General features: G+C 37.6%; 1 protein-coding gene across 1 annotated transcript in view; it reads left to right on the plus strand.

Moving 5' to 3' along the window:
- The window catches only part of sec23ip (SEC23 interacting protein), a 136,097-nt gene extending 123,955 nt beyond the window's left edge, over positions 1 to 12,142 (plus strand). Inside the window, exons 18-19 of the mRNA XM_072557458.1 lie at positions 3,564 to 3,683; positions 11,066 to 12,142. Of these exons, the coding sequence (XP_072413559.1) occupies positions 3,564 to 3,645 (82 nt within the window). The 3' untranslated portion in view covers positions 3,646 to 3,683; positions 11,066 to 12,142. The remainder of the gene's footprint in view (positions 1 to 3,563; positions 3,684 to 11,065) is intronic.
- The last annotated feature ends 2,179 nt before the right edge of the window (positions 12,143 to 14,321 follow it).

Below are 14,321 nucleotides of genomic sequence, written 5' to 3' on the forward strand. Positions count from 1 at the left end.
ATGTAGTTTTCAGGAGTGCAAATACATCACATTGCAAGCCCACCAGTGATCTTGAATTGGTTTCTGATGTAATTGTTAGCACAATCTGGATTATTTAGAAAACGGTGTCTAATAACAGAATCAGATCTAAAGATGGGCATGTTTTTCTGAGGCTTACAATTGCTGGCCGATTGAGCAAAACTGGCAAACTGCCCACTGCACATGGTGAACAAGTTGTGTTATTTGATATGGTCTGGCAGCCATTAAGATGTATGGCCTGTGTACCTGGAATCACACCAGCACTGAGACTCGTACAATACATTATGCATTTGTGAGGTCATCAAAGCATCTTTTTGGCATGACGCCAGCATTCTGTTAGTGGAGAAAACTGCACATGGGTTTGAAATCTATGTACCAAGCAATTATTTAAACAATAGTCAAATATTACTTTGTATTCTATACTTTAATGGGGTTTATATGTTGATAAACTGAGGCCGTTGCATAGTTTTAAAATATTTGTTGTCTGTGTATTTATTCTTTGCCTAATTTTCATTCTGCTTTTTTTTTTCTTCATTTTGCATATTCTCCTTCAGATTAGTGATTTTCTTTCTATTCTAAATATCATGTCTTCTTCTTTCCTCCTTTGGATATTTGCATCAATAGTACATGTAGTTACTGTTTATATACAGAGAGTACAGTTGAAACAGAAAAACTCAGTGTGGACATGCCGTTCAAAAGACACTGCAGCATAAATAGTGTTAGAGGATTGTGAAAGTAAACCTGTATATCTTTCACCATTCTCATCTATCATAATGAAGCAGTTCTGGGTTAAATTATATGAAGTCTGCCAGAACAGGATATATACATACTTGGGGAAATGAAGTCCTTTAGCATAGAGTAATATTTTAGCAAAGATTGGTGTGCTCTTACTAATGTCTAGAGTGTGGTGCTGGAAAAGCACAGCAGGTCAGCCAGCATCCCAGGAGCAGAAGAATCAACCTTTAAGCCCTTCCTGATGAAGGGCTTATGCCCGAAACTTCAATTTTCCTGCTCCTTGGATGCTACCTGACCTGCTGTGCTTTTCCAGCACCACACTCTCGACTCTGATCTCCAGCATCTGCAGTCCTCACTTTCTCCCTGTGCTCTTACTAATACTTGCATTAAGTGTTTGATTTATCCTACAATGGTATTACTGTACCAATATCTGAGCAAGACTAGACAAATTTCATTTTATACAGTAATTGGTGTATATGGATTGGTATTGCTTCCATGTGTATCTTTATTTAAATTTTAATATTCACATACAGAGGTTTGCACATACTTGTGGTGGCCAAGCATATATGCAATTTGTGGGGAAATCCATTGACTAATGCCAGTGTCATAAGGTTGGACATAAATTAGCTAGACCAAACGCTGCTGTTTTATGCCATTAAAAGTCAGTTTTGGAGCACATCTTTTTGATGGCGACATTGCATGGACAAGAAATGGAACATCAAGCTGTCTGTATGAGTAATCAGTAACGTATCTGGTATTGTGATTATAATCAGGTCTCATTGTCAGCACATTAGATTGTGTGAGCAAAGGAGTACTTGTCATAAATGACCATCAGAAAGATCCACATGAAATAATATTTATAGTACTATAAAATACCAAACCAACTGAACATGATATGAACACTAATTTCTGTAGTAGAAATGTTAGCCTTAAGCATGTTTACCCTTTTTAAATTAAGGCAATGGTGGAGGGTGATCCATTGACTACAAGGTCTAATATTTCTGTCACTTCCAGAGCATTGCCATCAACAAACACATCTTTCCCTCCTACTATTTCCACTTTCTGGAATGACCTTTACCTTTGTGACATCGTGATCCAAGCAATAACACCACTGATGTATTTCCCCAGGCACCTTGCCATGCGATCACAAGAGTTGTAAGACCTATCTCTTTATCTTTTCTATCATCATCATCCAAAGCCACAAACACTCCTTCAGTTGAACAGCAATTTTCATGTGTTCCTTTCAAACTAGTGCACTCTATTTACTGCTCGTATATGTGCTCTTGTCTACATCGAAGAAGCCAAACATATTTTACATGACTACTTCGCGGAGTATGTCCATCTGGTCCCGAAAGATGACCCAAGCTTTCAGTGACCAGCTGTTTTAATTTTCTACCTAGCTTTCACACTAAAACCTCTGATTCCAAAAAAGCTCAACACAGGCACCAAAAACAGAATCTCAGTGTCTGATTAGGCACTTTACAGCTTTCTGTACTCAATACTGGGTTCATTAATTTTGGATTGTAACCTCTGCTCCCGAATTTGGTTCATTTTCTTTGTGTCAACCTTTTACCTCATTTTTCTGTTATTGTTTACTGCAGCAGCTGTTTATTATGCTACTATTCACACTTCTGGACCCATCTTTTGTTTCTGTACAAGTCTGCTCACTACTGCCTTTAGTTCTGTCCCATCCACTCTTTTGACAGTTCATGCTCCTGTCATCTGCCCTTTCACAGATCTTCATTTTGGTTGTTTTTCTACCATTCTCCATTTCACTGCATAAAAGCTATTGCACTTCCATCAAAACTCTGAAAGGTTAGAACTCAATATGAAGTTTTCATTTTATTTCTCTTCCTCCAGATGCTACCAAACTGCTTAGTATTTCCAGCTTTTTGTTTTTATTCAGGATACCAGCACCTGCAGTATCTTACTTTTGGCCTCTCCTTATATGGAGTACGAATGATGAGTTTCAGTAGCCTACTTGACAAAGGCTGCAAGTGATCCTAATCTAACAAATGTCTATGTATGCACTTTCCAACCATCGGTTACTGTTTTTTAAAAAGGGAATTCTGGGACTACACCCTTCTAGGATGCCAAGTGCCTGATTTAAATCAAGTTGGGTTCTTTTCAAGGTTATATGGGAATCTTCCTTCTCCTTCTTTGGTTTCAACGAGTTTACACAGCGCCTTTCATAATCTCAAAAGTTCTTTACAGCTAGTTAAATATGTTAAATCTAGAAATATCTTTTGAAATGCAGTCACTGATGTTGTAACAAATAAGTTAGGACCACTGCCCTGGTACATTTATCGTCTGATTCATTGAAGGTGATAACTTCGGTTGTTTGTATGATTACCTTTTATCTGGCATAAGTAAGTTAGCAGAAAGCGTACCCAGAAAGCACAATCACAATAGAAATGATGATGATTTTGGAAAGTATGCAATGTGCTCAAAATTTTAGTTTGCCCAATTAAAATGTATCCCAAGAGTAAGGTGAACATATCTCTTCTAATGAGTTTAGCAGTTTGACTGCAGCACCTGCAAGCCTGGGTAAATCATTTTTAGCACTAGAGGCAGTGAATAATTGTTTGTCACCCATTGTGCTTCATTAAAAACTGGGGACGAAATTGTTGTTCTTTTTTCAAATGATCATCTACAGTGATTACACAAATGAAGAAAAATCAATCATTGGGAAAGTTAGACCATATTACCATGAAAACACCATTTCAGTTTATGCTGAAATGCAGTATTTACCCTGTATAAAATAAATTTGTCAAATTCTCATACTAATATTGTACATTTGATTTCCGTAGGGAATCAGAAGACACTGCGTTGCTCTTTCTTAAAGAGGTTTACAAATCAATGGACATCAGTCCTGAACAGCCACAGCATTGATGGCCGCAGAGTGTGCTGTATTTACCTCGGCAACATTGGTAAGCTTTGGCTCATTTTTTAATGTTCTTTTTTGAACCTGATCTTTTTATTATCAGTAAACCATTTTGTTTTCATTCATCCATGTGATGTGAATGTTGCTATAAGGTCCAAATCGATGAAAAAGGAGGATTGGTGGCCCCAAACTAACGTAAACAACCTCGATCAGTACCACACACTCGTAGAGGCAGTAAATACCAGAAGCTACCAAGAGTGCTCACCTGGAAAACTATCACAGTAGTTTAATTCAAAATTGACGTGGTGTCAACGCTGTTTAGGAATTTTTATCATAGTTTCATGACGTTCAAAGTTGCACAGCAGTTCAATTATGGCTATTATCTATCCAGCGGCATCACAAGTGATATTATTTTCAAGAAGCAAGTGGGAGGATGGGATCTTGTGCTTGCTTCAGATATCAACAAACAGTTTGTCAAAGTTGGGATAAAGATAAGATCTCACAGATGTGGTGTAGCGGGAATCTCACTGGAATAGTAATCCAGAGGCCCAGGCTAATCCACTGGATGAACAGGTTGAAACCCTACCATGGCAACTGATGAAATTTAATTAACAGGCTAAACTAATTGATCAAAATAAAAGTGAAATCTAGTTACACTAACAATGGCCATGACGCCACTATCAGTTTTTCATAAAAATCCATCTGGTTCATTTATGTTCTTAGGGTAGATAAATCGGTAATCCTTACCTGGTCTATCCCATTTGTGACCCTTCACTATCCTCAAAGAGCAATGGGAATGGGGTAGCAAATGTAAACATTGCCAATGATGCCAACAACCCATGAAAGAATAAATAAAAATGAGCATAAGGAATATGGCATTCAGCCTGTTCCACCATACAGTAAAATGTGGCTGCTTTGAACCTTAATGTCAGTTTCCCACTTGATCACTTGATTTCCGTATCCCTTGAATCATTTTGTGTTGGAAACCTGTTGGAGTTTGTTTTGAAGGTACTCACCACTGAGTTAAAAACAATGACTGCAGATGCTGGAAAGCAAATACTGGATTAGTGGTGCTGGAAGAGCACAGCAGTTCAGGCAGCATCCAACGAGCAGTGAAATCGACGTTTCGGGCAAAAGCCCTTCATCAGGAATAAAGGCAGTGAGCCTGAAGCATGGAGAGATAAGCTAGAGGAGGGTGGGGGTGGGGAGAGAGAGTACCCACCACTGAGTGTCTACAGCTCTCGGGTGGAGAATTCCAGCGATTCTCTGAATTTTGCTTTCTCCTTACCTCAGTCCTGAAGGGGTAATCCATTATTCTGAGTCTTTGATCTTGTATTTGATCACTTAGCAAGGTGCAGTGCCCTCTAAGGCTTCACCTTGTCAAACCAGAATTGCATAGTTCAGTGAAATCACGTTTAACAGTCTTCTGTAGGAGAAACAGACCTGGTCAAACTCTGTCTCTCCTCATGGAGATATCCCACATCTTAGCAATCAATCTCATGGACCTTAGTATGTCTAAAGCAAATATATCCTTTCTTGTGTAAGGTGATCAAAATCCAATTTCACGGACTTACCTAACATCCTCAGTAAGTGCTCTTGAATGTTATTAAACCTGGTCATTGCAGTCTGCAATCGTTTATTTACTCAAAAGTACTGAATTATTCTGCCAGAGTTGTAGAGTTTGACATTGAAGTTGTCTTCCTCATCTGGTTTCCTTGTACCTTAACTACCATGTTCTATGACTGGTTCTGGTAGCAAGAGTAGGTCAGAGCTGTGGAATTCTATGGAGAGTAACTCACCTCCTAAGTCTGACACCTTCCAAAAGACACACAAAAAATGTAATGGAATGCTCCCCGCTTATCTAGGCAAGTATAGTTCTAGAAGCTTGGCACTATCCAGAACAAAGCAGCACACTTGATTGGCACCCAATTATTCAACTTCAGCATTCACTCCAGCACAGGAGTGTGCACCATCCACAAGATACACTATATTAACAAAACAAGCTGCTTTAACAACACCTTCCAAACCCACAACTCCTACCATATAGAACGGCGATAGCAACAGATGCATCCCCGTCCGCAGTTCCCCTCCTACTGTCCCTTCAATATCACTGACTCAAAATCTTGAAAAGCCTCTTTCTAAGAACCTACCTCTCATGGACTGGAGTGGTTTAAGAAGGCAACTCAGTATTTTTTCAAGGCAGTCAGAGATTTACAATAAATATTGGCTTAGCCAGCCATACACAAATTAATTTTAAAAAAATTCAGGTCCTGAAAATCATGTAAAGGCATTTAAGACATTAATTGGTGTAGAAAAATTTAATCAAGAGACCAGTTCAAAATAAATTTGCTGTACAGAGGAGAATCCAGGCAACTTCAGAACTGATGTCAGATTCAGTGTTCCTGCTATTTTTTCTTTCTATGTGGGTTTCCATGGCCTGGGTGTGGATGCTAGGCGCAACTGCCCACACACAGTCACGTAACTTAGAGAGAACATTGGTCAGAATGTGTTTCTTTATACATTGATACCTGGGGTCACCCTCTAGGTAGACAATGGAAGCAAAATGCATTGTGTAATTCAGGGTGTGGATTTGTCATATATGCTGTTATAAGTTTCTAAGAAAGATTGAACTAGCTGGAATGAATTTCCACCACTCTTTGAAATTGATCCATGGGATGTCTATTATTATATTTTATATGAAAAAACAATGGAAGGTTTTGAAATATTCCAAAATGCAATGAATATTAATGAAGTGATATTTTGATAAATCCAGTTTTTAATGACAATTCATATTGCGTTATTTTTTTAAAAAGGCATTCCCATTTGAACAGGCTTTTTCTGTCCTCAAGATATTGAGTAGCACCACAAACAAAGTACTGTGGAAGAACAGTTTCTATTCAAGGAAATGCAACAACCAATTTAGCCAATCCGGTACAATTCCTCAAGCAACAATGAGATAAACGACCAGATAATTTGTTAGGGTTAGTTGATGGATAAATATTTGACCAGAATAATAGGATAGAATAATTGCTGTGTTTCAAACTGTGCCATGTGTGCTAAATCAGCTTGAGAGGTCAAACAAGAAGTTGGTCTAACACATCATTTCATGATTCAACAACTTCAGTACTCCACTGAACTGTCAGTTTACATTACATGCTGAGGTTTCAGAAAATGATCTTCAACCTGTGACCTTCTGACTGTGAGGCAGAAATATTATCACTGAACTAAAGCTGACTCCTAAACCGGTATTAACCTTTGACAAGAGAAAAGTTCAATTAATTCATTTTAATTGATGTTGTTAGCACCCTGACTGACCAATGCAGGCAGAGTAAATGACATTCTAGTTAATCAGAATAAATCAATCAGTGTTCCAAAATTCTGATGAACAGCATCTTCATTTGTAAATACTCACTGTTTTGTACAGATTTTGCGATCTATTTTAGTCACAGATCTTTTAAAAAGTTGAAATGCTTTGACCGGTTTCTGTAAATAGAATATGATGAAATGGCTGTAGGTTATTACCTTACATAACAATCTCACTTTCAAAAACACTTCAATGTCTATAAAAGCAGTTTGCAGCTTCTTAAGGTTGTGAACGTCAACATTTAAATTATTTTCGATTTGTATATGTTTAAACCTTAATCTATTACAGGTGTATGATATCTGATTATAATGGCCCAGAAATTCTATGTTGCAGCAGCGTAAATTGGGATCATGTGGCAATTTCTTTAGGAAATTACTTGGTGTCGGAAACGATCCACAAAATTGCCATTTCCGGTTAGAGTTGAGATTTTTGTGGTTTGACACACTTGATAACTACCCAGAAAACATTAGAGGATTAAAACCTGCTCCATGTCCTGGGTAACTATTAAGCTGAAACCCACCTCAACACTGATTCTCCTCAACTTCCTCTCCACAGACCCTGTGCACCCCAAAACCTGCAGCACAACACACTGCAATCCCAGAGCTCATAGCACCTCTGATGCAACCATGTTTTGGATGCAACACACCATCCCTGATCCCCCCACCAGACCTGACACAATGCAATTGACAGCATCCCCACCGTCCAACCAGAGACCCAAGGCCCATCCCCTCAACCACTCCACCCAAACCGACAATACTCCCCACTGATCTTTCAACCCACTCAAAATATTTGCCCGCTTCGCTGCCTTCAGCTATCTAGCATTTTTCTCCATTTGCCTAACTGCTGCATTTCCCCTATTATTCACGTGCCACCTTATAACTTGCCCACAAGCACCTGCCTCATTCTTGTCCATTTGTTACTCAAACCTGTCCTTTGAAGATATATCTTTTGCTTTAGGAGGTTATCATGGTTTTAGGCTGTATTTTCAAATGTAGTTCAAATGAAAGGAATCCTGGGTTTAAGTCTGTCTGACAGTAAACCTGATGGTTTAGTGGATGGACCAAAGGGGAATTAATTAGCATTATTGAAAGGTTAGACAGCAGATGTTAACATTAAGGGCTACGGGCTACGGGGAGAATGCTGGTAAGTGGAGCTGAAATGCTCATCAGCCATGATTGAATGGCGGAGTGGACTCGATGGGCCGAATGGCCTTACTTCCACTCCTATGTCTTATGATCTGGGGGATAACATTTTTAAAGTCCACAATAAAAAAAAGATTTTATCAGCATTTAGTAATTTTCTTCATAAAAATTGATAATTAGCGATACTTGATTACCATTTTTTATGTGGATAAAAAACTAGTTCCTTTTGTCATGCTGAGGAGTATAGAGGCAACTGTTCTAAGGTCAGCTTCTACTAAAACCAGAGAGATTGCAGAGAGCCGTTTGTAGTTTTGGTCTGAAGTGATCCGAAACTACAAATAGCCCTCTGCATGCCGACTGGTCGAGGGAAAGCAGAAGTATAAACATTGGCCAGGTCTGCACCTTGAGAAAATGTTGACTGTATCGTTCACCATCCAGAATGATGATGGAAGCTCAAACCTAGACTAACAACATTATTTGTGAGGAGTTAACATACAATTTGAGGTTTCACCCAGCTGAACTTAGAGAGCCTGCACAACTAAAATATACTGGGTGAATGACAGTACAGTATTTGGGAAGGAAGAAACAGAAATAGGCTCATGGGAACTGTAAAACTCTTTGAATTGATTCTAAAAGTGGTGGGTCTAATAAGGAGACTGAGCAACATTAAACAGTTGGGGTTGTCAGTACAAGTAGAAAGGGGCAAATCTGCCAGGTGGTTTGAAGTGTATGTTGCGTACAAAATGAAGATTGTTTAATGAGTGATTTTTTTTTCTTTAGTCATTGATACAGTAGAAGGTCTCTCATAATGTGAAATCTTGAGGTGTCTTCCTTTCAGAAAATAACTGAAAATTCAAATTTCTGTTTAAACTGTTAGTTTCTACAGAGATTGTGACAAACGGAGGTAGAACTTCTACAATTGTCAAAACCTATAGTACATGCACTACATTAGTAAAGACCCCATGTTGCAAGGGATCTCCAAATGTCAGAGTACCTGAAGAAATATTTAATAGTTATGGAGCTACAGCATGCTCATGTCTATAATGTAAATCAACAAGTTGTTGATTAGGTAAGCCAAGCAGATCCAGAAGCATCCAGGTTAGGTTCTGAGCCTCAGTTGGGATCGGTTGAACTCAACCACAAATGACAGTTGCGAATTAGAAGTGACTTTAATATCCTATTATTTTTGAGAAATACATCATCCACACTTTCCAATTGTAACTAAAGTCTGTTGATAAGCTAGAGCAGTCTTCCAGGTGAAAGGAAGCACTTAAAGCATTGGAAAACCTTCTTGGGTTGGTGCAAGCTCGAAGCGCTTACAACTTAAAGCTTGTTTGTAATGAAATGACTGACTACCAGCCTTTGAAGTTTTCTCCAGCCTGGATCAGAGCGAAAGGCTTTGTGCATTGTTTGTACCAAAGTTACAAGGCATCTAAAGGACAAACATGGGAGAAATTGTCCCCCTCCTCCCGATCTAGAGTGATTAAATTGAGCCAGTGCCAAAGAAATTCAGGTAATTATCATCCTCAAAACTACTGGTAGGACACTGCTTGATGTGGATTTTCCTGTTTCCATACACTAGTTACCTCCTTGGAAAGCTTCAATATTCTTCTTTTATGTTCACCCATTTCAAGTCAACTAACTGAAAGAGAACTACTTGCAAATCTGCTTTTTGAGTTTGGAAAGTTGATGAACAAATCTTTCTTGGTTTAAATTAATATTGATAGTTAACACCATTGTGTTGTGAGTATATGTGATAATGTCATACGACATGCTTGGGACTGCTGATTTAATTTCGGAGCAATTTAAAGAGGTGCCCTGAATGATCATCAAACCATTCGGTTATCTGCCTTATTGCAAAATGCCAAGATTGGCACATATTTGGCAGTTTTGAACTAAATCCATTAAAAACAAATTTACATCATGCTATGGCATTTGTACTTTGGAAATTATGTTTCCAAGTGTGTTAAACTGGGCAGGGTCCACTGCAATCACTGGTCTTACTCCGTGAAACCATTGTGCTGTGTTGGCATCACAGGCTAATATCTCCAGCACTATTTTGAATTAATGAAGTCAACAACCTGACTGTGATTGATCATGACCACCAGATAATCTGCTTTATGATATTGATTGAGGAATAGATATTGACCAGTATATGGATAACTTAATGAATACCTGGACAAAACTGCCATATTCTGGGAGTCGAGTTATTATTTGCCCCAACAAACCCATCTAAATACCTTGGTAGGAGCAAGCAGGAACTAAATTCATCTTTGGGAGATAATCTTTTCACCTTGCAACATAACCATGTTTAGTGACATCCTTCAATTTAAGGATTTAATTGGTACTTGCATTGTGTGTACACAGCTGTTTCTAGATGTCTTCAAGAACATCGCCATTTAGAAATCATCCTCCATTGTGTTGGTACAAAGGATTCTTGTAATATAGCTTAGATAACATTTTAAACTCTCGATATCTGAGAAGCTCAAGGAAACATAAGACCAGTGATTGCAGTGGACCCTGCCCAGTTTAACACACTTGGAAATATAATTTCCAAAGTACAAATGCCATAGCATGATGTAAATTTGTTTTTAATGGTTTTAGTTCATGATTTAGCTATGATTAAAATTATCTAGTTATGCAATTGGGAGCTGATGATAATTTTAATGCAAGAATTATCTTGATGTCTTTGCTTATTTTCTCAGTCTTATAAATTTGACTGGTTATGGGAGATTACAATCTAATGGCATAAATGGTTTTCTTGTGGAACTCTCCACCAGCAATTGCAGTACTACACTACTGACTAAAGTAGGAATCATTTGTTAGTTTATGCATTCCTGCCTGGTGTAAAATATTAACTGTGCACTATTTTACGGACAAGTTGACTTCTTTTAATATGCTGCTTTTTGTTTTGTTTGGCAGATCATCTGATACATCATCAGCTCTGTTGGAACAACAAATTTAGACCTGTGAATGAGATCAGTAATTGTATCTGATCTTCCTCCTGGGATGACAGTATTTATACAGTCTGCAATTATTCGACAATACAAGCAACTGACTCTAAAGGAAAAAAATCTTGCTTTGAAAAACTGTAACTCTGTTTGATTGTCACTAGTTCAGAAGTATCTTGTGTTAAATTAATGAAGCAGTGAAACTGATCCTTTGAGAAAGCTTCTGTTCTGATTTATTTGCTAACTAAACTATTCATTAGTCTCCTAAGATCACTTAAATATTGTTTTCAGGGTACTTGCTTGCCTGGTCGAGCTGATGAAATATGAATTATTCTCTCCTGATCTGTTAACTCATTCCATTCATTATAGAATTCATTTCCTTAATCTGCAGTGGCTTGCTTCAGACAAGTGAATAATTAGGGTTTACACGGTTGTACCATGAATGAGGCCAACCATGCTCCTGCCAAATGTTATGCATTTTTAAATATATATTTCATTTATTAACTTTCAAAATATTAGTTTTTATTAATTGTTTACTGGCTCATGTACTCAGTAAATATTCTGACATCAACAATGATTGCACACTGTGAATTCAAGAGGCATCCTTTGAATGTACGGCACTCCTCAGCTGCAAAAATTAACACTTTAGTTACAAAGTTAATTTACTACTTGTCCAACTATAATGTTCGTTGGAGCTCTATACCCTTCCAAGAGATCATCTGTTCTTTTTTTTTTTCAGATCCACCACAGTGTAATGACAGTAAGATTTTTTGGAATACAGTACACCAATGTATCAAACTGATTTGTGCAGTTTCAACACACCGTTGAAAGCTTTCAGGTGGACTTTATTGACTTTCAATTTTCCATAAAATCCAAGTAATAGCTGCTTCAAGCCATGGTGTTGATGCTGCCATATATGAGATGTTTTTGGGTTTTATAAGCTTTGATGGTGTTCTCTGTTAAGGCATTGGATTTTTCCAATGGTATCAAATGCAGAGAGTTGTAATGAAATAAAGAACTTGCATTGTGATCAATGCTATGAAAATCACTGATGGAATTTTGTCATTGGGCCTAATTAGACAGAATATACTGCTCATTAGTTATGTCGTTAAGCTGACAGGTCATTTTGTTTTACAGTATGGATAATATAACCAATCAACTGGGAAATTTAATATCAGGGCTATGAAGCGACCTTTAAATCACCCTTGTCTTCTCTTTTACCAAGCTCTGACTAACCTCCTTTTCCCCTCTTACTATGCCAGTCACTTGCCGGATGTGAAACAAAACCCTTGGCAGTGTTATATCCAGATGATTTCAAAATGTTGAATGCAGATTTTTTTTTTTGCTAAACTCTTGAGAGATGCGAGTAAATATTTCTTCAGACAATCAATCCGTGTATTTGGTGCTAAATGTGTTCTGTTGAGTAAAGCTTTACTTTATGATGATACATTTCAAGTTAGTGTAGAACGTGAAAGATCCTGGGGAAGAAAGTATGGCTCGAAACATGCAAACACCAGCCCCTTACTTTGGTAGCACGCTGCTTCTAAATTTCCCTGCACATTTCAGTCCCTTCTCTCTCCAGGAGTCAAACATGAGACAGCTATCTGGACATTGTTGTTGTTGGGTTTTGTGTATGTATATAGGATTATGTTGCACTTACCACATCCTGTAAGTTGAAGGTCACACAAACTTGGCATGCAACTGGTATCATTTTTATTTTACTCTCAGTCAATACTGCATCATTTATTAAGGAAGAGAAAGGGAAACAAGTAAAGCTGTAAAACTTTGTATTCAGGATATTTGACCATATTGTGTCTCAGATTTTCCTGTACTGTTTTGTCATTCGAGGTTAAAAGAAGTGATTGTGCCAAGTAATGAGAAAATAAGAACTGCATGATTTCTGCTGGAAATGTTATTTAAACCTTTGTTTGTGATGACCCTGGTGTATTTGTTATAGAGAACAAAACCTCATTTGAAAAAATGAAGACAGCCTTGCTGAAAATGTAGCAATTTGCCTAAATAATGAGATTCTTATACAACAGGAAGCATATTTTTAGTTTTGGCCTAATTGTAAATAACTCCAATTGATGATTTTCTTGTCTCAGGTTAGCATTGAGTAAATTTAAATGTACACCATCTGTCGGCATTGTAGGAACAAATTATTTTCTTAGCATTCACCATTGAACCGATTCATAATTCCTACTTCAATGCCAAGAATCCTGTTACAGTCTCCAACCTGCAAGTATAAATGACCGCTGCAAATATAAATGACAGCAATCACCATTTGTGGAACTTGGATAATCTTTTGACTGGATTCATAATGATAGAACAGCTCTCGATTTAGAATGTGACATATCAAAGCTTAGGAGAATTCCTGTGTGAATTTCTTTTGCCTGTTTGGTATTCAGGTCCTGTGTTTTGCTTATTGAGCTATTAAGACCGTGCTCTCTGGAGGTAGAACAAGTTGAAGTGTTTTACTGGACTTCTGCAGGAATATTCCATATTAAGGTGGCAATCAACTCTTTGTTCAGAGTTTTGGAAAACAAACTGGTAAAAAAAAATAAATAGGAATTCTCCTATACAGCAGCTCTACTTTCTCATTACATTGTGCTTCTATATTTTCACTGCCTAAGGCTATTGATTGCAAAGTTGCTATCAGAATGTGAAGCTTAACCCACTCTACTTTTCTCTTTTTGGTTTTTACTCTTCATTCTAGTAAGACAGCACTGAAGAATCAAATCAATAACCACAGATTTACAGAGATTTCACAAGAGAACCTTACCCCTCTTTCCCTAAAAGTAGACTATTTGATTGTACCATTCAATTAATTGTGACTTAATCGCTGGACCTGGTGCATGGGTTCCTCTGTTTGTATTCGTATCTTTTTTTCAAAAGAAGCTCCAAGCTCATTCCTCAAGTTTGTCTTGTCTACCTTTTCTCTCACAAAACCTTTACTACTAAATGCCAACTGATTGGCTTTATTCAGACTTTTAAGAAAAATCATAAGTTTCAAACTTGTTGCGACAAGCAACTTTTTATTTTGTGATTTTCAAGAAATGAAAGTTATCTGATTACTTCAAGCTAGTTTCACAGATGCAGTGTTCTTGGCAACATTATGAAGTACAAGATAACTAATGAAAAAGAAGTGAATTTACTTGCCGTGACTTTGCTTAGGCCAAGACATTGTATGCCCTGTCTAACCCAGACATCCCCTTTACTTAAAATAA

Source organism: Chiloscyllium punctatum, chromosome 38 (genome assembly GCF_047496795.1).
Source record: "Chiloscyllium punctatum isolate Juve2018m chromosome 38, sChiPun1.3, whole genome shotgun sequence".
NCBI classification, from domain to species: domain Eukaryota; kingdom Metazoa; phylum Chordata; class Chondrichthyes; order Orectolobiformes; family Hemiscylliidae; genus Chiloscyllium; species Chiloscyllium punctatum.